Here is a 25,845-nt window from a genome sequence, read left to right on the forward strand (position 1 = left end):
TCCGACAATAACGCACGAGTCAAATTCGAGCGAGGTGGAATATTTAGTTTATTTCATTTTAATGTGCAAATCATCTCATTTGATTGAGTATATGTCGTATTGACGAGATAATAGGTCGTAGAGTAGCTCGGGTGAATCGGATCATAACCACATTTAGAAAAGTACTCCGACAATAACGCACGAGTCAAATTCGAGCGAGGTGGAATATTTAGTTTATTTCATTTTAATGTGCAAATCATCTCATTTGATTGAGTATATGTCGTATTGACGAGATAATAGGTCGTAGAGTAGCTCGGGTGAATCGGATCATAACCACATTTAGAAAAGTACTCCGACAATAACGCACGAGTCAAATTCGAGCGAGGTGGAATATTTAGTTTATTTCATTTTAATGTGCAAATCATCTCATTTGATTGAGTATATGTCGTATTGACCAGATAATAGGTCGTAGAGTAGCTCGGGTGAATCGGATCATAACCACATTTAGAAAAGTACTCCGACAATAACGCACGAGTCAAATTCGAGCGAGGTGGAATATTTAGTTTATTTCATTTTAATGTGCAAATCATCTCATTTGATTGAGTATATGTCGTATTGACCAGATAATAGGTCGTAGAGTAGCTCGGGTGAATCAGATCATAACCACATTTAGAAAAGTACTCCGACAATAACGCACGAGTCAAATTCGAGCGAGGTGGAATATTTAGTTTATTTCATTTTAATGTGCAAATCATCTCATTTGATTGAGTATATGTCGTATTGACCAGATAATAGGTCGTAGAGTAGCTCGGGTGAATCGGATCATAACCACATTTAGAAAAGTACTCCGACAATAACGCACGAGTCAAATTCGAGCGAGGTGGAATATTTAGTTTATTTCATTTTAATGTGCAAATCATCTCATTTGATTGAGTATATGTCGTATTGACCAGATAATAGGTCGTAGAGTAGCTCGGGTGAATCGGATCATAACCACATTTAGAAAAGTACTCCGACAATAACGCACGAGTCAAATTCGAGCGAGGTGGAATATTTAGTTTATTTCATTTTAATGTGCAAATCATCTCATTTGATTGAGTATATGTCGTATTGACCAGATAATAGGTCGTAGAGTAGCTCGGGTGAATCAGATCATAACCACATTTAGAAAAGTACTCCGACAATAACGCACGAGTCAAATTCGAGCGAGGTGGAATATTTAGTTTATTTCATTTTAATGTGCAAATCATCTCATTTGATTGAGTATATGTCGTATTGACCAGATAATAGGTCGTAGAGTAGCTCGGGTGAATCGGATCATAACCACATTTAGAAAAGTACTCCGACAATAACGCACGAGTCAAATTCGAGCGAGGTGGAATATTTAGTTTATTTCATTTTAATGTGCAAATCATCTCATTTGATTGAGTATATGTCGTATTGACCAGATAATAAGAATTTAACCCTTGGCAAAAACCTATCGTTAATAATGCCTCGTTTAATTTGAGTAAGTTGTGATATTTATTATTATTTATTTTTTGTAATCCACTTATTTTAAATGACTTTATGTTTGGTCCTTTTTATTTAATTTAATGTAATTTAAATGTGTTATAGAAACTAAATTTAGATCTATTTTTTTTTGAAACATGATCTAAGTGTATAAATATATAATTACGGAATGAAACATTTACAAATGAAATTGTCACAGTCTAGCGGATATGTTATTTGTCCATCATGTTCAGGTCCTTGGTTCGAACCTCCTCTGTTCCACTTTTTTTTTAATTTATTTCCACTGCAGTTAACAGTTAAAAACAAATTTAAAAATGTAGCAAACAAGATTCGAACCCACATCCTGCTTGCAATATGAAACACCTTAAACCACTGACACACTTCTAAACCATTTGAATTATTATGCATTATGAATCTTAAAATAATATCACATTCAACCTTCAGTTTTATAAAATTTGCATCAATGTCTACCTTCCAACCATCAATATAAGCCTGAATTAGTGTTCATATTAAGCAAACAATATGAACTTGCATCAATTTCTCAAACTTTAATAAAACTTGTATAAATTAAATTTAACAAACATCGAATCCCAAACTTTAATTTTGTTTCAATATCTCCAAAATAATTATCCACAAACATTACACCCAAAATCATCCATAAACATTACCTAACTATTACCAAAATACATTCAAATCTACTCAAAATAGTCAATCATTCTTAGCAGATTTCATAACATGTTGTAGCAGACCATAGCATGAACTTTGACCAACATTCGTTCCATGTGGCATTCCTTGTTGCATTCCAGGTTGCAGTCCATACATTGGGTATATGGGTTGTACGGGCATCGGTTGAATCATCGGATGTACCATAGGCATCATAGGATACAGTTGCTGATTCATATTTCTGCTTGTGCTCTGTAATTCCATATGTGCAGGTGTCGTAATGGTGGTAGCAGCGCGGTATCTTGGCGGATACAAAGTTTTGTTTTGCACACTTCTTTGAACATTGCAAGCTTCTTTTCTTTTCCTTTTCTGAAAAATCAACATAATTGCTTATATAATTACGCAATATTTAAACCAAAACCAAATCAGCAATTTGGCTTTCAGAATATAATAACCAAATAACAAAAAATACAAATATAATACCTCAGCAATTTGGCTTACAGAATCAGAAATCGACACCGAGTACAAATCGACATTTGGTTCTGCCACTTGTTCTGTCGTTTGTTGTGTACCCTGCAAATTTAACAATATCAATTACAATGCTCGATAACCAGTACAACATTATATAAAACTGACAAACAAATAATGATTTATTAAAATTACAGAACATCTCTTCGAATTAGGAGTTGTATTTTTGCCATTTGAACGGCGCCTGGCAGATTTTGCGACATTATTCTTTTTCTTTGGAGCACCTTTACACTTAACCATAACTGGATCGCCTACTGCTGACTTTTGTGTACCGATTGCATCATCATCTTTACTGCAATACTTTTTTTTCAGCTGCATCAGGTCTTCCATTATTTGTGCATAAACACCATCTTTTTTTGAAGCTTCTTTGCAGAACTCTGTTAAAACAGTACAATATGAACCAAAACGAGCTTCGGCAATCGTATTCAAATCAACATTATCATTAAAATTGCTGCTGTTCAAAAACTGAATTTTTGCATCCTTGGTCCATCGCGTCAAAACCAAATTGTTTGGGATACGATCAACGTGTTCTTCCTTCATTACGTAAAAAATATGAGAACACGGAATGCCACGGGACTCAAACTTCTTACATGAACACTCAAATGTCGAACCATCATAAACAACACTTCTTTCATAACCATCCTTACAATATTTTGTCAATCTATAATTCTTCCTACCCCCAACTTCGCTTTTCTCCCTAACTATCAATTCACCGGCTTTCAATATTTCATGTCTAACTTCTTTGAAAAGCTCCGCCGTATATATTTTACCAGCATGACTCTCAATCACAGGCAGTTGCGTCGACAACACAGGATCTGTAGACGATGATTTAAAATCAGCAACCAACTCATTATTTCTATAATCTCTCAAAGCCTGATCAAAGTTGTTCATAAATTCAAAAATGCATCCTTGCTTCCTGACATAACTCTTAATTATTGCATTAACAGCTTCGCACTGCGACGTAGTTCTTATACGTCCAAAAAAATTATCTCGTAGATATGCAGTAGCCCACAGTGACCTATTCTCGTACGTTTTGACTACCCAAGGATGTCCTTGCACTCCATTTTCTTTAATCATTTGTGACCAATACTCTTCAAATTCATCTATTGTAAAATTTGAGTACATGGCCTTTGAAAAACCGTCCAAAAAATTATTTCCGTTCTTCACATTCTCACTTGCATTCTTATTCAAATGCCAAGCACATAACCTATGGTTAGCATCAGGAAAAATCTGTTTTATGGCCTCTCTCATTGCCCCATCCCCATCTGTTACCACCGCTTTTGGTTGTTTACCTTCCATGCATTCTAGGAAACACCTCAACACCCACTTATACGTCTCCGTCGTTTCATCTGACACCAATGCAGCACCAAAAATTATTGTTTGAGAGTGGTGGTTACACCCTGAAAATACAACCAACGGATAGTTGTACTTGTTCTTCCTGTAAGTCGTGTCAAATGCAAGCACATCACCAAAACAAAAATAGTCGGTCCTACTAATCCCATCAGCCCAAAAAAGAGTCTTCATTCTTCCATTAACGTTGTCTACAGCATACTCAGCATAAAGCATGGGATCACTAGACGACTTCATATTCAGGTAGTTTAAAGCTGCGACAACATCACCATCTTTAATAACAGCACGCATTTTTTTATCAAAATAGTTGTACAAATCTTTCTTTGTAAAACCAACATCAGCATATCCACCCTTCTGTGCAACCATGTACCCCATTATATGACATGTTCTAATGCCACGTTTCTGAAGACTATCCACCTGAGCCTTATCTACTTCAGAAATTTTACGATATACGGGGTGTAAGTGCACAAACCTAGCTGGGGTTAATTCATGGTTATGAGTCTCTTCAAAAGCTGAAACTACATATCTATCCTTTTCAGCTTTGTATTTCACACGAAGACTGGCTCCACATTTAGTGCGGGTCAAACGTCTATGTTCTAATTTCCTATCTATCCTAACTAAGTGTCTCTTCTCTCTTACACCGTGTTTGTTGCATACAAACTGCTTCATTTTTATTACTTTATTACCTTCACTACCTCTTACCCTACTATCACCTTTCCTAACAGCAAAACCATTATACTTACCTAACGGTAATAAAAGTCATAAGCTTCATTAAGAGTGGCAAATTTCATAGAACGAATTTCTTCAGCAGTTATGGTATCAAACCTTATCTGGCTATTGCCTCCAACTGCATCTCCATCATCATTGCCATTATCAGCTGAATGATCGCCATCCACTGAACTTTGATTCATATTAGATATCGAATAACTTTCTTCATCATCCAACTCCTCGTCCCATGAATCACGTTCACTTGAATGAATGGAATCCACATCAACATCAGCAGACTCATCATAGTTTTCCATTGTTATCCTGAATTAACACAAGTTGTCACCAAACAAAACTCAGCTCAGCATCAATTACAAAACCACCATATTACCTAAACACTAAAATCAAAATGTATCTAACCTAATTCCCAAATTAATTTACGAGCTCCACTAGAAAACCCTAATTCACAAATTGAAATCAAATTTAACAAACCCAAATTAAAATTTGATATCATTATATCTTAATACCTAATTACAAATAAAGTTGTAAATCGTTTACCTTAATACGAGACGAGCATCTGATTTTTGAATGTCGAACTCGAACTTCGTTCAACAATGGTGGAGGAGAACGATAGAGTCTAAGATAAATGAGGTTGGGTGGTGAGAAAATAAGATGTTGATGAACGATGAAACGAAGAAGTTGAAGAAATCAATTCATTCAAAAATGGTGGGCGAAGAACAAACAGGTTGGCTGGTGAATGGGGAAATACGAACAATGAAACAACAGATATTTTGATTTGATTATTTGATTATTTGATTATTTGATTTGATTATTTGGGAATTATGATTAATAAAACAATATTAAGTTTGGGGTAATTTTGTAAGTTTTAATTTGTTAGGGACTTGTTTGCAACATGAAGATGTATGGTAAGCCTTCTACACCATATAATCCTATGTGGCAATTGACTAATTCAACTGTTTCATTAATTGGCCACAGTGGCGACTTCTTTCAAGAAGTGAGTTTTTTGACTTCTTCCTAGAATTTTCCTTTCTTTATAGGGGTAAGATAAAATTCCCCTACTTTGTAAAGGTAAAAGTCTATTAACCCACAAACAATCTTCAATTGTTTAGCCTCTCTAAGAGTGTAACAAAATAGTAAAAAAATCAAAACCTCAAAACAATTATGTAAAAGTAGTCAATATGAACTGAACATACAATAAATTTGAGACTCTCAAATTTTCTTAAGATTTTGCCGTTTGATAGTTAAATATTTTTAAAAAAAATCGGATTCAATCAAAAAACCCACTGACCCACTCTAATGTTATATTTTTTACAAAAATACTAAATGCTTTGTTGTTTGATAGTTAAATGTTTTTGTAGTGAAATTAGTTTACACAATGTTTTAAAAAAATAAAAAAATTGAGTAATTTTTATAAAAAAAAATGATGATTCATCGTTTAGTCATTTAATATTAAAAAAAATTAAAAAACATTTGGATATCCCATTATCCGCCCCGAAAATTAGGAGTCCAGATCTGCTCCAGTATTCTTATCCTCCAGTTTTCCAGTTCTTTTGCTAGATGACCGACACATGGAAAAAATATTAATCAACGGTTCATCTTCTTTTATCTTCTCGTTTTTTTTTCTTCTCTATAGTAAATATTTTCTTCTGGTTCTGTGTATTTTTATGTTCTTTTTGTTTGTTATAGCCAGAATTAATCCCATCTAGCATAATAGATCTTTGTTGTTTGTTGGTATTTTCTTTTCCACCATTAATCCTTTTATTCTTGACTCTACTTTTCTTTAGAGAAGATGAATTTTTTTCTCTGTATTCAGAACATGAAATTGCATAAGCTTACTATCCTTCAAATTGCAAAATATAAAATTACAGTCTATAATTAATTACAGCGAAATGTTTCAATCAACAATCTCCAATCTTCAAACTGAAAAGGGGGAAATGGAAGCAAGGAGACACTGCCACTGTGAGCCAGTGGCGAGAAGAGAAAACAGCGAGTCAGCGACTGCCGACTAGGAGCGAAAGACACAACGGCAGCGACTGAGTGACACAGCGACAGACAGGGTGATTAGTTTCACTGAAAAGGAAAATTGAATTGAAAGGGATAAAGAATGAAGTAGGTATCGTGAGAGGAAGAGGAATTCTAGCTTTTTTATCTAAGTTTTCTTCTGATCCGTTCATTTCTTTTATGTCCACGTGTCGCTCATCAATCAAAGAAACTGGAAAACTGGAGGATACAAACACTGGAGCAGATCCGGACTCGAAAATTAGTGGGTTAATCCGACCAAAATGAGTAAAAAAAAAAAAGAAATTAATATGTTATGTATAAAAAAAATTTAGTTTTCCAAAAATATAGTATTAATTAGTTTTGTTGAAAAATAAAAAAGATAAAAGTAACAAATTTAATATGATAGAACTACCTAAAAATCCATGAGTCTAGCTCGATTGGTAAAGGACATTGCACATTTGTGCAGGACCGGAGTTCGAACCTGATATGCCCACTTATTCACCTTTAAGGGTGAATTTCTAACCGCTAGACTACGTGACAAAAAAAACTACCTAAAAACAAATCATATCTTTAAATAACAAACTAATATTTTGTTTTTTTTTTTATACAAATATCCTATAAAATATAAATTCAAAACAAATCTTAAAAAGATATTATATTGTCAAGAAAATCCAACCCAAATAAACAAGTACGTTATTAGATCCACTATGGAAAAACCCAAGTACTTACTACCTATATATATATTTGTAATCCCGCCTCTCTTGGAGGATATTGAATGAAGTTACAATTTACGGTATTTTCTTAGTTTTGAAAATCGAGTCTTTTTGGGCTTAGGCCCCTTTGTACACCAAAAAAAAAAAAAAATCGAGTCTTTAGCATAACCCTAGTTTGTTACTATATACAATCTGAAGAACAAGCCAACACTTTCATTCGGTTAAACACAATTCACATCCTCCATCATGATTATTGTAAGTTCATCAATTAAGGCTACAATTTTTTTTACTTGTTTTATTATTGTTGTGCCTCTCTTGGAGGATATTGAATGAAGTTACAATTTACGGTATTTTCTTAGTTTTGAAAATCGAGTCTTTTTGGGCTTAGGCCCCTTTGTACACCAAAAAAAAAAAAAAATCGAGTCTTTAGCATAACCCTAGTTTGTTACTATATACAATCTGAAGAACAAGCCAACACTTTCATTCGGTTAAACACAATTCACATCCTCCATCATGATTATTGTAAGTTCATCAATTAAGGCTACAATTTTTTTTACTTGTTTTATTATTGTTGTGCCTCTCTTGGAGGATATTGAATGAAGTTACAATTTACGGTATTTTCTTAGTTTTGAAAATCGAGTCTTTTTGGGCTTAGGCCCCTTTGTACACCAAAAAAAAAAAAAAAAATCGAGTCTTTAGCATAACCCTAGTTTGTTACTATATACAATCTGAAGAACAAGCCAACACTTTCATTCGGTTAAACACAATTCACATCCTCCATCATGATTATTGTAAGTTCATCAATTAAGGCTACAATTTTTTTTACTTGTTTTATTATTGTTGTGCCTCTCTTGGAGGATATTGAATGAAGTTACAATTTACGGTATTTTCTTAGTTTTGAAAATCGAGTCTTTTTGGGCTTAGGCCCCTTTGTACACCAAAAAAAAAAAAAAATCGAGTCTTTAGCATAACCCTAGTTTGTTACTATATACAATCTGAAGAACAAGCCAACACTTTCATTCGGTTAAACACAATTCACATCCTCCATCATGATTATTGTAAGTTCATCAATTAAGGCTACAATTTTTTTTACTTGTTTTATTATTGTTGTTATTATTTCGGTAATGAATTTTTGTATATATATATAGGAACTAGATTGTCCTTCTAGCGTGAGAAAGCAACTTGGAAAACTTTTTGCCGAAGCTCTCAAACAAACTGTGCCTACTGAACTTGAAATTGTCCCTTTGATCGATGCATGTATTCCAAAAGATGGTGTAAAGCATGCTGATTATCAATGGTAAGATGTATTATTATTATTATTATAGATATATGTGAAATTGATTAATAGATAAGCACTTGTGAGATTATTATTTGATAGATATTATGGAAATAACATGATTGAGTTTATATACATTACTGACACGAGTACTGGTGAGATTATTTGAGATAGGCTCTCCTGAATAGCCTATGAAATCTAATCTTTTTTTTTTGGGAATTCTGGTTGCAGTAATAATGCGATGAGTCTTTTTGCTAAGATTAAAGGGAAGCAAGAGGAGTTCAAAAATCCACGTTCACTTGGAGAGGTATAATCTCCTTTGTATAATTAATCATATTATATAATTACTTAGCCTTGTTATTTTTGTCTAATTTGAATGTGTGTTTTTGTTTGTGTAGGGCATTATGAAAAATCTTCCTCCATCAGAAATGATAGAATCGTGCTCTGTTGCTGGTCCTGGATTTGTGAATATTGTATTATCAAACAAGTGGATAGCACAGGTGATTGATTGCATTTATATCTCTACTTTTAAATTATAAATAGTATGTACTGTGGTGTGGGTATGTGTGTCTCCAAAAATTTGTAGGCCAGTGTCTGGATTGTAGTGTGCTTCCTGTGTGCGTGTGTGTGTGTGTGTCTTGTTTCGATTATTATGCACTTGACAGAAACAAATTCCTCCTGCAGAGGGTACAAAAGATGCTTACCGACGGTATTGATTCCTGGGCACCTCGACTTCCAATCAAGAGGGTTTTGGTAGACTTTTCCTCACCTAATATAGCAAAAGAAATGCATGTTGGTCACCTGAGGTCAACCATTATTGGGGACACGTTGGCACGAATGCTTGAGTTTTGCCAGCCTGAATGTCTGATCCGCCGAAATCATCTTGGTGACTGGGGCACTCAGGTAGATTTAATCTCTAATGTAAACTATGCTATTTTGTGCTATGTTTTAATATTCTTCTAGTTGTGTAATTTGTGACCAATGGCTTATGTAAGTAGGTTTTTTTAACTGTTTTCATGGCGAACAACATGATTTTCACTCCTTCAATTCATTTCAATTCAAATGAAGTCGTGTAACCTTCTACAAACTCTAATGTACCCACCCATAAAAAAAAATTATTTAGATACTTAACTATTTTAATTGCCACCAAATTAACAATGTTTACTTATGATATATTTGCTTGAGTTATAGATCATTCTTGTTTGAAGAATCACATTTTGGTATTGGAGCATATGGCTTAAAATCTATGCATTGGTTTTGCAGTTCGGGATGCTGATCGCACACCACTTTGAGAAATTTCCGAACTCAGACAATGTTAATGAATCTAATATTGGAGATCTACAGGTAAGATAACATTTGGAAATGAACTTCATATCATTTTGCAGTTAACTATTTGCATGCTTATTGTCATTGAATTAAATGTAAGTAAAACTATGCATTTACATTCCTTGGATATCTAAAAGTTAATTTGTTACAAATACCCTGAAACCTAAATAGATAATATAAGCTGCTACTTTCTCATGAAACTGCCAACAGCCTTTAAAAGACCAGTAATTGATTTTCTTGGCTGGTATTGCTTTTATACCGTGTTTGTGAATAAACTTTTTAACCTAACAGTTTTTTATATAAATCATATCAACACTTCCATTTCCACTTTTTGTTGTTTTATTTTTTATTTTTAATTACAAAATGTCAATTTGAGAATTCAGAAATTAATGTTCAGGCCTATGCTTGACTAGATATACTAGTTATTATTATAAATGAATAATCAACCTTGAAGTGGCAATGTTTATTGGTCTTTAGGGATAAGATATTCATGTTTTCATTGTTATTTAGCTTCGATGCAAAATTATTTTAGTTATTCTGATATTATTGGATTTGGTGCATTTTTAGGCATTCTATAAGGAATCAAAATTGAAGTTTGACAGTGATCCTGATTTTAAGTTAAATGCACAGCAGTCAGTGGTCAAGCTCCAGGTAAATTTTACTTCATTTTTTTCTTTTCTTTCTACCCCCTATTTGCGAGGTCACGGGGAATTTGTTATTCATTTTTTGTATGCCTGAATTCAGGGAGGGGATCCCAAGTATCGCAAGGCATGGGAGCAAATTTGCAATATTAGTAGGACTGAGTTTAACAAGGTCTATCAACGCCTTGGAATTCATTTGGAGGAAATGGTAAGGTTTCTAGTATCTTTTGTATCTCCCATGAGGAATTTCTTATCTCTTAATTTTGTGTTGGGCCTCTTAGAATTCTATGTGTTCCTTATATAGGTTTTGTTTTGTAGATATTCTGTCTGTTGGTGTGGTTTTTATTGAATGTATTGTGGCTTTGATTATGTATTTTAGCCAGTTATACCACATTCTATGCAGTCCATTTTGTGTCTTTTTTATGACAGCCGTAAATTTGGCTGGTTGCTTGAATTAGCATTAGGGAACTATATGATATCTAGCTCATTCATTAGCTTGTTTGTTTTTTCTGTTAGAATTCTATTCTCAGTTCAGCTAGGCTGACATATTTATTATGACTCCTTTATTTTCCTGAATGCCTGTATATAGCAATTGTAGCAACAATACATTTGGTTACTGTGTAGCAAGTAGCATTAAGTTGGATAATGCACAGTGTCGCAATAAATTGGTCAAATAACTTGAATTTATGTTGCAGTCATTACAGATTTTTATTTTATTAACAGTGACGTGTTTTACTTTGTACTGATTGGTGATTGATGTATTTGGCCACAGCCAGAGAGCTTCTATAATGAATTAATCCCTCCAACTTTGGAGAAACTGGATAAATTAGGGCTGATTGAAGACAGTGATGGTGCTCGTGTGATATTTGTGGACGGTGTAGACATACCACTAATTGCAGTGAAAAAAGACGGAGGCTACAACTACTTTTCAACCGATCTAGCATCACTTTGGTTAGTTTTTAGTTTTAGTATTTTGGATATTCTCTCTACACTTGTGATGTGATGTGGTTTCAGTATTGAAGTATATCTTGAATGTCACACACTTTGTGGTATGAACTTTGGCGGTTTAGGTATTAAAGTAGAAGACATATTGAAGTACTAATAAGAAGAGTGTGAGAGTGGGTTAGGTCAAGGCCAAAGGGTATTCCAATAGTTAGACTTGTAGGTATAATACAAAGAATAAAATGTATCATGAATTATCCACAAGCATGTAGATTTAAGTTGTTTGCTAGTGATTCATGTAACTGGCCTCAGATAGGAAAGAGGCTTTTATTATTGTTTCTGTACACTGTTTTTTGTTTAAAATTTGGGATAAATGCTTCTATTTGTCTGTATTTTTATCTAAGTATGAAACAGGAAATAGATCTAATGTGGAAAATAAACTGGTTTAGTTACCTTAGCCATTTGACCCTTGTAGGTATCGTCTGAATATCGAAAAGCTTGATTGGAATATATATGTTACAGATGTTGGGCAGTGGCAACATTTTGACATGCTTTTTAAGGTATGTCCCAATTAACCGATATATTGTTACTGCTACTGATAATAATATTCCAATGATTTTAAAAATCTGACTGACATCCCTTTTGATTTATCTATCAGGCCTTCAGGCGTGCTGGGTGGCTTCCAAAAGACGAAAATGAATATCCAATATGCACTCATATAGGTTTCGGTCTTGTTCTTGGCAAGGATGGAAAACGATTACGAAGTAGCTTGGGTGAGACTGTTCGATTGGTTGATTTACTCGATAAAGCTAAAGAAAAGAGTAAAATTGCCCTTCTTAAACGTGGTAAATACCAATTACCTATTGTAAATACCAGTTACATATTCAAAGAAAGAAGCAATGTTTCAGTTTGTTTTAGATCTGTGAAACTGATATTGTGCATTAGACAGTTAACCTTTTAAGTCATATGTCATCTAGGTAATACTAAAGAGTGGTCTGAGGAAGAGATTGAGAAAGCATCAGAGGCAATTGGATATGGGGCTGTTAAGTAAGTTCTTTATCTCAATAATGTTTTCCCATATATAAGTATAACAACCAACATTGCTTTTGAGCAATGATATGTAGTTAGCTTAATTGTATGCATACTTTATTGTGTTAAATTGGAACCAGATGTATTGTCTTACAATTTCATGTACTTTATTTTTGAGCAATGAGATGCAAACTTGTTTCCTGTCATGTTCATGCTTTTGATGTCTTTGCAGGTATGCTGACCTGAAGAACAACAGAACAACAAATTACACGATCAACTTTGAGCAGATGCTTAATGACAAGGTACATATATTGTTTTCAAATGCTTGTCAAGTTACAATAGAAAAGCTTGTAGATTTTATAACCGTTAAGATGCCCCAGACAGGCTGTCCTGCTTCCCTCTCATAGGAAATATTTATGAAGTCTAAATCTTTAAATTTTAGTCCTTTTAATTTACAATTGGTGTTAGAACTGCTAAAAAAAATATCTTTTAACAAATGACAAATGTTGAGCTGGTTCTTCATTCCATGGAACCAACTAATGTATAGTTATAAATATCTCACCTTTCTAAGTTTTTTGTCCAACAGGGTAATACTGCTGTTTATTTGATCTATGCACATGCTAGGATCTGTTCCATTATCAGGAAATCTGGTAAAGACATAGAAGAACTAAAAAAGGTAATTTTTCTAATTTCCATGATTGATTTGTTGAAAAAAAGTAATTTAATCACTTTTTGTATCAAATGCTTAATTTAACAATGTTAAACATAAATTATATTGTACTTAGGTTTTATACTAGAGTAGATCATGGTTGACTTGTTTTGAATCAATTAAGCACTAATCTATTATGATTGTAGTAGTACTACATTTGTGTTTATTTATACTTGGATAATGTTACGCCGACTAAAAATCAACTCATGCAAATTTTGTATGCTTCATATCTTGTTTATCAACTCATGACAGACTGGGACTGTGGTGTTGGATCATGAAGACGAGCGTACGTTGGCCCTTCATTTACTGCAATTTACGGAGGTATAGTGAAACATTTATTCTTGAGATTTATACCTAGCATGCTATACTTTGTTAATTTGTGTCCATAAGAAAAGACCGAGACATTAGAGACAACTATACGAACGTGTGTGTATTATTTTACAATCCAAAAAATATGTACTTATGATTTTTTTTTAATATCTTTTAGGTTTTCGTGGAGTCGTGCTCAAACTTGTTACCACATACACTGTGTGAATATTTATATAATTTGGCAGAAATCTTCACAAAGAAGTTTTATTCTAATTGTCAGGTATAAAGCTTTCGTGCATGAATTTGAATGCCCTTCCATAAGCTATTTACTGTATATTAATTTGAATATATTTTCCAGGTTGTTGGGTCGCCTGAGGAAACTAGCAGACTCCTATTATGTGAAGCAACACTTGTTGTGATGAGACATTGCTTCTATCTCCTAGGAATTGTACCAGTTGACAAGCTATGAGCTATTTGAATTTACTCTGCAAGAATCAATCTACTTCAGTTTTGCTTATTGTATTTTGTTGAAAAATATTTAGTTTCCTAGTTTGTTATTTCCAGGAGATTTTAACTAATCCATTATTTTCTTACTCCTCATTGTAACTATTTCCTCCTTAATTTAATTTAAGGAGAGATAACTAATTGTATTTTTTCTATTTAATAGATTATAGCATTCACATATTCCATTTTTATAGTATCAAAAAGCATGTTTAACCTTACTTTTTTTAATAATAAAAAAACAAAACATATTTCACCCAATTTGTTTGCCATTATTACATTGATTTTATAAGGAAAGAATGTGACATATATAAAGTTCCACCTTATAACAAAAATCAATAAATCATGCAACAACAAAGAAGACTATAAAATTCTCCAAAAACCATCTAAAACAGACAACCAAACAAACTTATATGAACCACTCCACAAAATGAAAATGACACATCTCCATTTTGTCAAAACACAATGTAATGAAGCCACAAAGAGAAGAGGGTCTAGAAGCAGCTAATGAGTCAGCAAATCAGAGAAAGGGCCCACAAAATATGTATGAAAAGGATATTGCTAACAACCACGCGGAAACGGCGGAAGCGAAGGCACCTCGCAAAGGAATAAGGACACGTACACCACATAGCATGTGGAAAGAATATGTGAAGGCATGAATCAATTATATATACTGCAGTAGTGATATTTTGTATGTATGTGATTGGTGTTGTTGCTACTTTTCTCCCTAAACTCTCTATTCACATCTGGTTTTCTATTGTATGCCAACTGTTTGTTAAAAGTCCTAATACAATTATCCTTATTCTCTCTTCCTTTTCTATATTACTTGCTAGAACTATTTCATTGGTGCTTTCATCACACCATGGCTCAAGATAAAGCAAATATGAACCAAACAGAGAACAAGCGCAACAAAGAAGAGATGATGTTATTCCAGGCCGAAATACTTGAACGTATGGAAAGATTGGAAGCTGGAAACGCAGAAAAGTTTGATAAGGTCTATGCTGCGCTTGACGTCCTCATCGAACAATCACCAAGGAAGCAGAACCATGGTGCTGGACTCAATAACAGACCTCCGTTTCAGGTACGAAATGTGAAACTCGAATTTCCTCGTTTTGACGGCACTAACGTGCATGAATGGATCTTCCGTGCTGAACAATTTTTCGATTATTATGATACACCGGATCTGGATCGTTTAACCATATCATCGGTTCATCTTGACAAAGACGTGGTACCATGGTATCAAATGGTTCAACGATCTCACCCATTCACTTCATGGATTGAGTTTACGCGCGCTCTTGAGCTTGATTTTGGACCTTCCGTTTATGACTGTCCTCGCGCAACTCTTTTCAAATTGACTCAAACTGGGACTGTGGCTGAATATTACTTGAAATTCACATCGTTAGCAAATCGTGTTTATGGTTTAAGTAACGATGCTTTAATTGACTGTTTTGTGAGTGGCTTGAATAATGAGATTCGTCGTGATGTGTTGATTCACACACCCTCCTCCATTGTTAAGGCTGTGTCCCTGGCTAAAGTGTATGAAGAGAAATATGCATCAAATCCAAACCACAAAAAAACCAATACAACCAACTACTCCACCAACAAACCGTTCACCAACAAGCCAGAAACAATAACTAGAGATTCAGCCCCCATCCTCAACACACCCCCTACAAGACCAATGAGTCAATTTCAAAAAAATCCCAATATCAAAAGAATATCCCCAGCTGAAAGGCAAGTCAGACGAGACAAAGGCCTTTGCTATTGGTGTGATGAGAAATTCTCATTTACACATAAGTGTCCCAATAGACAATTGATGTTATTGCAATGCGATGACAGTGATGAAGACCAAATGCTTGATGTTAAGACTCAACCACCAGACATAACTACAAATAGCCCTGACACCAACTTTCCTGAACACCACCTTTCCTAAAATGCCATGAAGGGTACCAGCAACATGGGTGTGTTACGTTTTTCAGGCTCCATTGAGCAAATTAAGGTTCAAGTCTTAATTGATGGAGGGAGCTCTGACAATTTTCTTCAGCCAAGAATTGCCAAATTCCTCAAGTTACCTGTTGAGCCAGGACCAACATTCAGAGTATTGGTTGGTAATGGTGAAATTATGACTGCCGAAGGGGTGATTAAGCAATTACCACTTGAAATACAGGGACACCAACTTGAGATACCAGTTTTCTTATTACCTGTTGCAGGAGCTGATGTGATATTAGGTGCTTCATGGTTAGCAACATTAGGGCCACATGTTGCTGATTATGCATCTTTAACACTGAAGTTCTTTTTGGAAGGTAAATTTGTGACATTGGTGGGAGAACCTGAGGCCAGACCCTCATCAGCTCAGCTTCATCACTTTAAGAGACTCCACACCACTGATGCTATTGCTGAATGCTTCACAGTCCAGTGGCTAAAATCTACTGAAGCTGCAGATATTTTCAAAGAATTGCCCACCAACATTGAACCTGAGATTGCTATGCTACTCCATACTTACAAGGAACTGTTCCAGCCACCATCTGCCTTACCCCCCAGCAGAGCTCATAATCATAGCATTCCTTTAATGGAGGGAGCTAATCCAGTTAAAGTTAAACCCTATAGATACCCTCACAGTCAGAAAGAACAAATTGAGAAAATGGTCCAGGATATGCTGCAACAAGGTATCATACAGCCAAGCACTAGTCCATTCTCCTCACCAATAGTGTTGGTGAAAAAGAAGGATGGAACATGGAGGTTTTGTACTGATTATAGGGCTTTGAATGCTATCACTATTAAAGATTGTTTTCCAATCCCCACCGTGGATGAACTCTTAGATGAATTGTTTGGAGCAAAGTACTTTTCAAAGTTGGACTTAAGGTCAGGATATCACCAAATATTGCTTCAGCCACAAGATAGATACAAGACAGCATTTAGAACACATTGATCAGTGCATTTTAATGCACATTCTTCTACTATTGTACTAGTGTATTCCTATGGTTTAATTTACTATTTTCACTATTTTAAGGTGTTTTTATATTTAAGTTTATTTCTAACTCTATTTTATTTTCGCACTTAATTTATGAATAAATAGCACTTTGACACCCTTCCGGTCCGCAGGTCATAACTGGAGTTACAAATATCGGATTGAGGCGCGGGAAGATGCGTTGGAAAGCTGAGATCAAGAGCTACGACTTTCATGTTGAGGCCAAAACCCAGTTCGGAGCGCAAGTGTGTCAAATAATTGCGTTTATGTTCCAGACGAATTTAATTCAGCACAACTTTATATTTTTCGGCCCAATTGTTTTAAGGCCCGTTCCATGTATTATTTAAACCGAAAAAAAGGCAGCTAGGGTTATTCATTCACTGTTCACGAAATATTCAAACCCTAGAGCAGCCGTCATCTTCCATGGAGAACTAAACTTCTATTGATCCATTGGTGTAAGGAACTTTGTTCTCGAATCTTGAGGTTCGGTTTTAATAGCAAATCGTTATGTTTATGCTTATCATATATCAATTTTCTTGTCTCTCTTTTGTGTATGAGTTGATGCAATTGATGCTTAATTATTTTGTTTCACGTTCATAACATTGAGACTATTCAAATTAATTCACGCTTGTTCAAATTAATCTGAATAGGAAATTGTTATATTATTTTCGCTTGCAAAATAGGGCTGCCGAATTATTGTTATGATTTTTAACTGTGTTATTGGTGACGCTTGATCATCGCCATAGTTAGTCGAACACGCTGGTGCTTAATCAACGAATTCGTTATAAAACTGATTTTCGCTTGTTAAATTAGTTCTATAATCAGCCGAAGCATAAACTGTATGAATATTCATATAAGAACCCATGATAGATGATAAACAAAGTTGCCTAAAACCAATGGATTGATTGCTTTTATATTAATTAAATTCGTAATCTCTGTTATTGCTTCCACAAACAAAAAAACCCCAAATTGCAACCTTTAAATTCATTCTAATATTGTTAAACCGATCGTGAGTCCTTGCGAAACGACCAAGGTCACTACCTTGTACTACTTATTTTAAAATTATTTTGATCACGAAACGACGGTGATCAAATTGGCGCCGTTGCCGGGGACTCTCAATTGATTTTAGCTAATATTAGACTCAGTTTCTGTGTGGTTGCGTTCTTGCCTTTGCTTTCTCGTGTTTTCTGGATTTTACGTGCCCTAATAATCAGTTTTCGTAAAAAAAAATAGTTTTCTGGAAAATCTTTTCTAAATCGAGTTTTTCCTGTACCTGTTCATCAGAAATAAAATCAGAGTTTAAAATCCCCTATTTTGGGACAAAATAGGTGACGGCAACCTAAAAAGTCCAAATTCCGTGTTTTACTATTTTATTTTAATTTATTTCTGTTTTTATAGTTTCAGAAAATTCCAAACTAATTTCAAAAATTCTTATTTTACTTAATTAGACTAAATTTCGTGTTTTTATATTTTTTTGAATCTATTTTAACCATATCTCTTCTTTCTATTTGTTTCATTAACGAGTCTGATTCTGATTCTTACATAGTTTCTCTTTGCATACTTTATTTGATTCTAAACTTGCTTTTGATAATGGCTGAACAAAGAACACTAAGGCAGCTTGCTGCTCCTGATGTCAATTACAATGGTCTATGCATTCAATATACTGACGTTGATATTCCTTTTGAATTGAAATCTGGTTTGATACATTTGTTGCCCAAGTTTCATGGTCTTGCAGGTGAGGATCCGCATAAGCATTTGAAGGAATTTCAGGTAGTTTGTTCTACACCATTGAGGCCTGAAGGTATCACGGAAGACCACATCAAGTTGAGAGCCTTTCCATTCTCGTTACAAGGTGCTGCTAAAGACTGGCTCTACTACCTTGAGCCAAATTCTGTTTCAACTTGGAATGATCTGAAGAAGGTCTTTCTAGAGAGATACTTTCCCGCTTCTAGAGCAGCATCAATCAGAAAAGAAATATGCGGCATTAGGCAAGGAAACGAATCATTGGCAGAGTACTGGGAAAGATTCAAACATCTAGTTTCCAGTTGTCCCCAACACCAGATCACCGAGCAATTACTCATCCAATATTTCTATGAAGGGTTGCTACCAATGGATCGAAACATTTTGGATGCTGCAAGTGGTGGAGCACTTGTTGATAAAACTCCAGCTGCTGCAAAGGCCTTGATCAAAAACATGTCACTCAACTCGCAACAGTTTACAACCAGAAATAATTCTGCAAGTGTAAATGAGATTCAGTCTTCCTCTTCCTCCATCAAGGCGCTCGAAACCAAGTTTGATGCTAGAATTGATGAACTTACTTCCTTGGTGAAAAAGTTGGCAGTTAGCAATGCTCAACCAGCAAAAGTGTGTGGTATTTGTACTTCTTCTGAGCACCCGACTGATACATGCCCCATTCTACAAGATGAAACAATAACTGAGCTTCCTCAAGCATATGCAGCAGCAGCCCTTTACAATCAAAACAGGTACAACAATCCTGACCTCTCCACCAACAAATATCACCCTAGTTGGAGGAATCATCAAAACCTCCAATATGGGAATCAGTCACAAGTTGCAGCCCCGGCTGCCCCACCAGCCACTTCTTCACTGGAAGACCTTGTCAAGCAACTGGCACAACGAACAGATGCTAGCATTCAGAACCTGACAACGCAGATGGGACAAATGGCCAATGCAATAGGCCAACTACAAGCTCAAGGCTCGGGTAACCTTCCTGCACAAACAGTGCCGAATCCGAATGTGAATGTGAGTGCAATTACTTTGAGATCCGGAAGAGTGTCAGAACCAGCTCCAGAGAAAAAGAAGAAGAAAACCGTTGCATCATCATCTGCTCCTGAACCTCCTTCTGTTACAATTGAGACCGAACCCGAAAAACAAAGAGTATATGTGCCACCAATTCCTTTTCCTCAAAGGGTGCAGAAAAATATCAAGAAGACAGTTGAGGAAGACAAGGAGATTTTAGATGTATTCAGAAAATGTGCGGTTAACATTCCTCTCCTTGATGCAATTAAACAGATTCCTAAATATGCAAAATTCCTGAAAGACTTGTGCACACACAAGAGGAAGTTGAAGGAAAATGAGAGAGTCAGTTTGGGACGAAATGTTTCTGCTTTCATTCAGCCCAAAACTGGTTCCTCAGCTAATGTCTCAGTTATCGGTCAGACCATGCCAGAAAAGTGTGATGATCCAGGAGTTTTTGCTATTCCCTGTTCCATTGGGGATCGCAAGTTTGAAAATTGTATGCTTGATCTGGGAGCAGGTATTAATGTTATGCCTACTTCTATTTATAATAACCTTGATCTTGGTCCTTTGCAGCCTACAGGTTTAATCGTGCAATTAGCAAATAGGAGCAATGCCCGCCCTGCTGGGAAGGTAGAAGATGTCCTGGTGCAAGTTAATGACTTGATTCTTCCTGCAGATTTCTACATTCTAGACATGGAGGGCGAAACTAATTCCACCAGGGCACCCATCATTCTAGGCCGACCATTCATGAGAACGGCAAGAACAAAAGTTGATGTTTATGATGGAACCATGTCCATGGAGTTTGGCGACATTGTCGCTAAGTTTAACATTTTTGATGCCATGAAACATCCCGTGGAAGAACATTCTGTTTTTTATATGGATTTAGTTACTAACACTAACCTTTGCTCTGTTTGTGCTAAGATTGAATCTGATTTGCAGGATAATAACATTCATACAGGTGAAGTTGTTGTCAATGAGGCAGTCTGTACGGTTAAAGTTCTTGACATTCCGGCTGCCCCAACCAAACACTCCCATGATAAAGAAAAGACTACGCACTTCCATGATAAGACGATTTCCAAAAAGAAATTTTCTGTTGGCCAAAAAGTCTTGCTGTTTAAGTCTCGCCTGAAAGATATGGTTGGTAAGTTTCGATCCAAGTGGATTGGCCCCTTTGTCGTGACTAATGTTTTTCCTTCTGGTGCTATAGAAATTAAAAGTACAGGTACTGGCAAGGTTTTCAAAGCAAAAGGACAGCGGTTGAAGCTGCTCCATAAAAGTGTGGAAGGGCTTCCACCAAAACCACCAGACATAGAAGCACCAGCACCAGCCGCTACACCTTAGCCCCTCGGGTGTGATCCTTCCTTTACTCTCACTTTATGTTTAGATTACATTGCGGACACTGTCTGGTTTAAGTGTGGGGGAGGGACATTTTACATTTACATTTTTGTGTTTTTTAAAAAAAAAAAAAAATAATAATAAAATAAATCATCATGAGTAGTCACATGTTCTAAGGCTAGGGCAGATAGCTGTAGGGTCAGTGAAATTTTTGGAGTTTTTTGTTTTGATACTTGACATGATAGTCTTTGCAACTTAATGCACAACTGCTTGAACACTGTCAAACTTAGTAATGTCTAGATAAATCTCTGAAATATTTATTCTTTAGACTAAGTTCTCTAATTTGAATATAATGGAGGTATGATTAGAACTAAGTGTGGGGGAAAGGCTAGAGTAACAGATAGACCGATCATTGCTATTAATTGAGAAAAAGGGAAACTGTTTAAGAGCTAAAACTAATGAATATAATAAGTTCCTGTGCCCGAAACTGGAGGAACAAGTTCCTGTGCCCAAAACTGGAGGAACAAGTGCTGTGTAGGATGCTCTACTCTGAGTAACAGGTTGGACTTATTACAAGTAAGATCCCGTCAGGTGAAAAGGTGGAGTAGTACCTAAAGCTTAAAAACAATAAATAATAATAAACTATAATAAAGCTTGAAGGTAGTTGCCCCTGAGTTGATGTTGAAAAGTTTTTGATCTCTTGAAAAGAAATAGCCCCCCCTAGTCTGAAATTCTGGTTAAATCCAAAATTATAGGAAAAGAATGACAACTTAGCATCTAGAATGGTAGTTTCAGAGAGGGATCTTGACATTACTTTGGTTGACAGTGGGAGACAGTACACACACACACGCAAGATTATTATTGAAAGTTGATAGATAAGAATTGTGCCAATCTTTGAATTTTGACCCAAGGTTTGAAGCTTGAAACCTGGAATATGTTGACTGCTTGTGATTTGTTTTTAAATTTTTCATTTGAGTTTTGCTCGGAGTGCAAAAGTTCAAGTGTGGGGGAATTTGATCAGTGCATTTTAATGCACATTCTTCTACTATTGTACTAGTGTATTCCTATGGTTTAATTTACTATTTTCACTATTTTAAGGTGTTTTTATATTTAAGTTTATTTCTAACTCTATTTTATTTTCGCACTTAATTTATGAATAAATAGCACTTTGACACCCTTCCGGTCCGCAGGTCATAACTGGAGTTACAAATATCGGATTGAGGCGCGGGAAGATGCGTTGGAAAGCTGAGATCAAGAGCTACGACTTTCATGTTGAGGCCAAAACCCAGTTCGGAGCGCAAGTGTGTCAAATAATTGCGTTTATGTTCCAGACGAATTTAATTCAGCACAACTTTATATTTTTCGGCCCAATTGTTTTAAGGCCCGTTCCATGTATTATTTAAACCGAAAAAAAGGCAGCTAGGGTTATTCATTCACTGTTCACGAAATATTCAAACCCTAGAGCAGCCGTCATCTTCCATGGAGAACTAAACTTCTATTGATCCATTGGTGTAAGGAACTTTGTTCTCGAATCTTGAGGTTCGGTTTTAATAGCAAATCGTTATGTTTATGCTTATCATATATCAATTTTCTTGTCTCTCTTTTGTGTATGAGTTGATGCAATTGATGCTTAATTATTTTGTTTCACGTTCATAACATTGAGACTATTCAAATTAATTCACGCTTGTTCAAATTAATCTGAATAGGAAATTGTTATATTATTTTCGCTTGCAAAATAGGGCTGCCGAATTATTGTTATGATTTTTAACTGTGTTATTGGTGACGCTTGATCATCGCCATAGTTAGTCGAACACGCTGGTGCTTAATCAACGAATTCGTTATAAAACTGATTTTCGCTTGTTAAATTAGTTCTATAATCAGCCGAAGCATAAACTGTATGAATATTCATATAAGAACCCATGATAGATGATAAACAAAGTTGCCTAAAACCAATGGATTGATTGCTTTTATATTAATTAAATTCGTAATCTCTGTTATTGCTTCCACAAACAAAAAAACCCCAAATTGCAACCTTTAAATTCATTCTAATATTGTTAAACCGATCGTGAGTCCTTGCGAAACGACCAAGGTCACTACCTTGTACTACTTATTTTAAAATTATTTTGATCACGAAACGACGGTGATCAACATCATGGGCACTATGAATGGTTGGTAATGCCATTTGGACTAACCAATGCACCGGCAACTTTTCAAAGTTTGATGAATCACATTTTCCAACATGTTTTGAGAAAATATGTTTTAGTATTTTTTGATGATATCTTGATATATAGCAGTTCTTGGCAAGATCACTTGAAGCATTTAGATGCTGTTCTTAGAGTTTTACAAGAGAATACATTATTTATCAAACTGTCCAAATGCTCTTTTGGAGTTTCAGAAATAGAATACTTGGGCCATATGGTCACAGGTCAAGGAGTTTCTATGGACAAGGACAAAATCCAAGTTGTGTTGAGTTGGCCTACTCCAAAGAATGTTAAGCAATTGAGAGGATTTTTGGGTCTCACTGGCTACTACAGAAGATTCATTAAATCTTATGCTAAAATAGCTGCTCCCTTGACGGATTTGCTAAAAAAAGAAAGCTATATGTGGAATGATCAAGCAGAGATAGCTTTTCAGCAACTTAAGGGTGCAGCGACCTCTGCACCAGTACTTGCATTACCAAATTTCCACAAACCATTCATATTAGAAACTGATGCTTCTGGTGTGGGAATAGGTGCAGTGTTACATCAAGATAATCACCCTATTGCTTATTTTTCAAAAAAATTAGTGCCCAGGAATCAAAAGAAATCTGCTTATTTTAGAGAAATGCTTGCCATAGCTGAAGCAATAGCAAAGTTCAGACACTATTTGCTTGGTCATAAGTTCATAATTCGCACAGATCAAAAAAGTTTGAGGACCTTAATGGATCAGTCATTACAGACACCTGAACAACAAGAGTGGCTACACAAATTTTTGGGGTATGATTTTTCTATTGAATACAAGCCAGGCAAAGAGAATCTTGCAGCTGATGCTTTATCAAGATTGATGACAATGGCTTGGTCAGAACCACATTGCAATTTCATTCAACAAGTTAAGATAGCATTACAGCAGGATGCTGCTTTGCTTGAAATTATGCAAAAATGTACACAAGGCCAAGCTCCAGCACATTATACACTGAAAGAGGGGCTACTGTACTGAAAGCACAGAATTGTGATTCCTTCCACTACTGCATTGGTACAGCAAGTACTTTATGAGTTTCACACATCACCTATTGGTTGTCATGCTGGAATTACAAGAACATTGGCTAGAATTAAGTCTCAATTTTATTGGCCTGCTATGAAAAAAGATGTTTTGGACTATGTGCAAAACTGTCTGGTGTGTCAGCAAGCCAAAACAACAAATACCTTGCCTGCAGGATTGTTGCAACCACTCCCTATACCATCACAGGTGTGGGAAGACATAGCTATGGACTTTATTACAGGTTTACCTCTTTCTTTCGGGTACACTGTTATTATGGTCATAGTGGACAGGTTAACAAAATATGCCCATTTTATTCCCATGAAAACTGATTACAATAGTAAATCAGTAGCTGAGGCATTTATGCATAATATAGTGAAATTACATGGCATGCCAAAATCTATAGTGTCTGATAGAGACAAGGTATTTACAAGTACATTCTGGCAACACTTATTCAAATTACAAGGTACAAGCTTGACAATGTCTTCTGCTTATCATCCTCAATCTGATGGGCAATCTGAGGTGCTTAATAAAGCAGTAGAATTATTTCTGAGGTGCTTCACTTTTCACAATCCTAAGGCATGGTATAAAGCTTTATCATGGGCAGAGTTCTATTACAACACCTCATTACAAACTAGCATTGGTATGACTCCATTTAAGGCTCTTTATGGGAGAGACCCACCTACATTGATAAGATATGAACCTCAGGGTAGTGACCCCCCAACACTTCAAGAGGAGTTGATGGAGAGGGATAGAATTTTACAACAATTGAAAGCAAATTTACAAAAAGCACAGCAGTATATGAAGAAACAAGCTGACAAACATAGAGCTGATGTGAATTTTCAAGTTGGAGAGTTAGTATTGGTGAAGCTGCAGCCTTACAGACAACAATCAGTGGCTTTAAGGAAGAATCAAAAGCTGGGAATGCGTTATTTTGGACCTTTTGAGATCATAGCTCGTGTGGGGAATGTAGCCTACAAACTCAAGTTGCCGGATCATGCTAAAATCCATCCTGTCTTTCACATATCTCAGCTGAAACCATTCAAAGGACCTTTGCAAGATCAATATCTGCCTTTGCCTCTGACCATGTCTGACAGTGGTCCTATTATAAATCCTATAAAGGTGTTGCAAGCTAGGACTGTTATCAAAGGCAACCAAACAGTTCACCAAGTCTTAATTCAATGGGATCAACATGCTGTGTCTGAAGCTACATGGGAAGCAATTGATGACTTGCAACAGAAGTTTCCTTCTTTCAACCTTGAGGACAAGGTTAATTTTAATGGGGAGGGTATTGTAATGAAGCCACAAAGAGAAGAGGGTCTAGAAGCAGCTAATGAGTCAGCAAATCAGAG

The 25,845-nt window shown here is 35.6% G+C and overlaps 2 protein-coding genes across 3 annotated transcripts; one reads left to right on the forward strand and one right to left on the reverse strand.

Annotated features, from left to right (window-relative positions):
• Positions 1-2,772: 2,772 nt before the first annotated feature.
• On the reverse strand, positions 2,773-5,051 carry LOC123886173 (protein FAR1-RELATED SEQUENCE 5-like). Its single transcript, XM_045935509.1, has 2 exons — positions 4,855-5,051; positions 2,773-4,747 (listed from the first exon to the last, which is right to left on the reverse strand). The coding sequence occupies exons 1-2, from the start codon at positions 5,049-5,051 to the stop codon at positions 2,773-2,775; spliced, it is 2,172 nt and encodes a 723-aa protein (XP_045791465.1).
• Positions 5,052-8,166: 3,115 nt separating this feature from the next.
• On the forward strand, positions 8,167-14,385 carry LOC123883686 (arginine--tRNA ligase, cytoplasmic-like). Of its 2 annotated transcripts, none has more exons than XM_045932593.1 (17): positions 8,167-8,260; positions 8,618-8,766; positions 8,977-9,052; positions 9,144-9,245; positions 9,430-9,648; positions 10,009-10,089; positions 10,639-10,722; positions 10,816-10,920; positions 11,485-11,663; positions 12,130-12,214; positions 12,313-12,499; positions 12,632-12,701; positions 12,916-12,985; positions 13,270-13,359; positions 13,645-13,713; positions 13,880-13,981; positions 14,060-14,385. In XM_045932593.1, the coding sequence occupies exons 1-17, from the start codon at positions 8,252-8,254 to the stop codon at positions 14,168-14,170; spliced, it is 1,788 nt and encodes a 595-aa protein (XP_045788549.1). In that variant the 5' UTR covers positions 8,167-8,251; the 3' UTR covers positions 14,171-14,385. The 2 variants fall into 2 exon arrangements, with proteins under 2 accessions (XP_045788549.1, XP_045788548.1); XM_045932592.1 differs by lacking the exon at positions 8,167-8,260 and adding an exon at positions 8,423-8,527.
• Positions 14,386-25,845: the final 11,460 nt, after the last annotated feature.

This window comes from Trifolium pratense, linkage group LG5 (genome assembly GCF_020283565.1).
Source record: "Trifolium pratense cultivar HEN17-A07 linkage group LG5, ARS_RC_1.1, whole genome shotgun sequence".
Taxonomy (NCBI): Eukaryota; Viridiplantae; Streptophyta; class Magnoliopsida; order Fabales; family Fabaceae; genus Trifolium; species Trifolium pratense.

What these genes read in the sequence shown, in the direction of transcription:
- LOC123886173 (XM_045935509.1), bottom strand. Translation starts at nt 5,051, where the DNA reads ATGGAAAACTATGATGAGTCTGCTGATGTTGATGTGGATTCCATTCAT. An exon ending in GGAGGCAATAGCCAGATAAG is followed by an intron (nt 4,748 to 4,854) that starts GTTTGATACCAT and finishes TTTTGCTGTTAG; the next exon opens with GAAAGGTGATAGTAGGGTAA.
- LOC123883686 (XM_045932593.1), top strand. An exon ending in ATCCACGTTCACTTGGAGAG is followed by an intron (nt 9,053 to 9,143) that starts GTATAATCTCCT and finishes TTGTTTGTGTAG; the next exon opens with GGCATTATGAAAAATCTTCC. An exon ending in AATTGCCCTTCTTAAACGTG is followed by an intron (nt 12,500 to 12,631) that starts GTAAATACCAAT and finishes TATGTCATCTAG; the next exon opens with GTAATACTAAAGAGTGGTCT.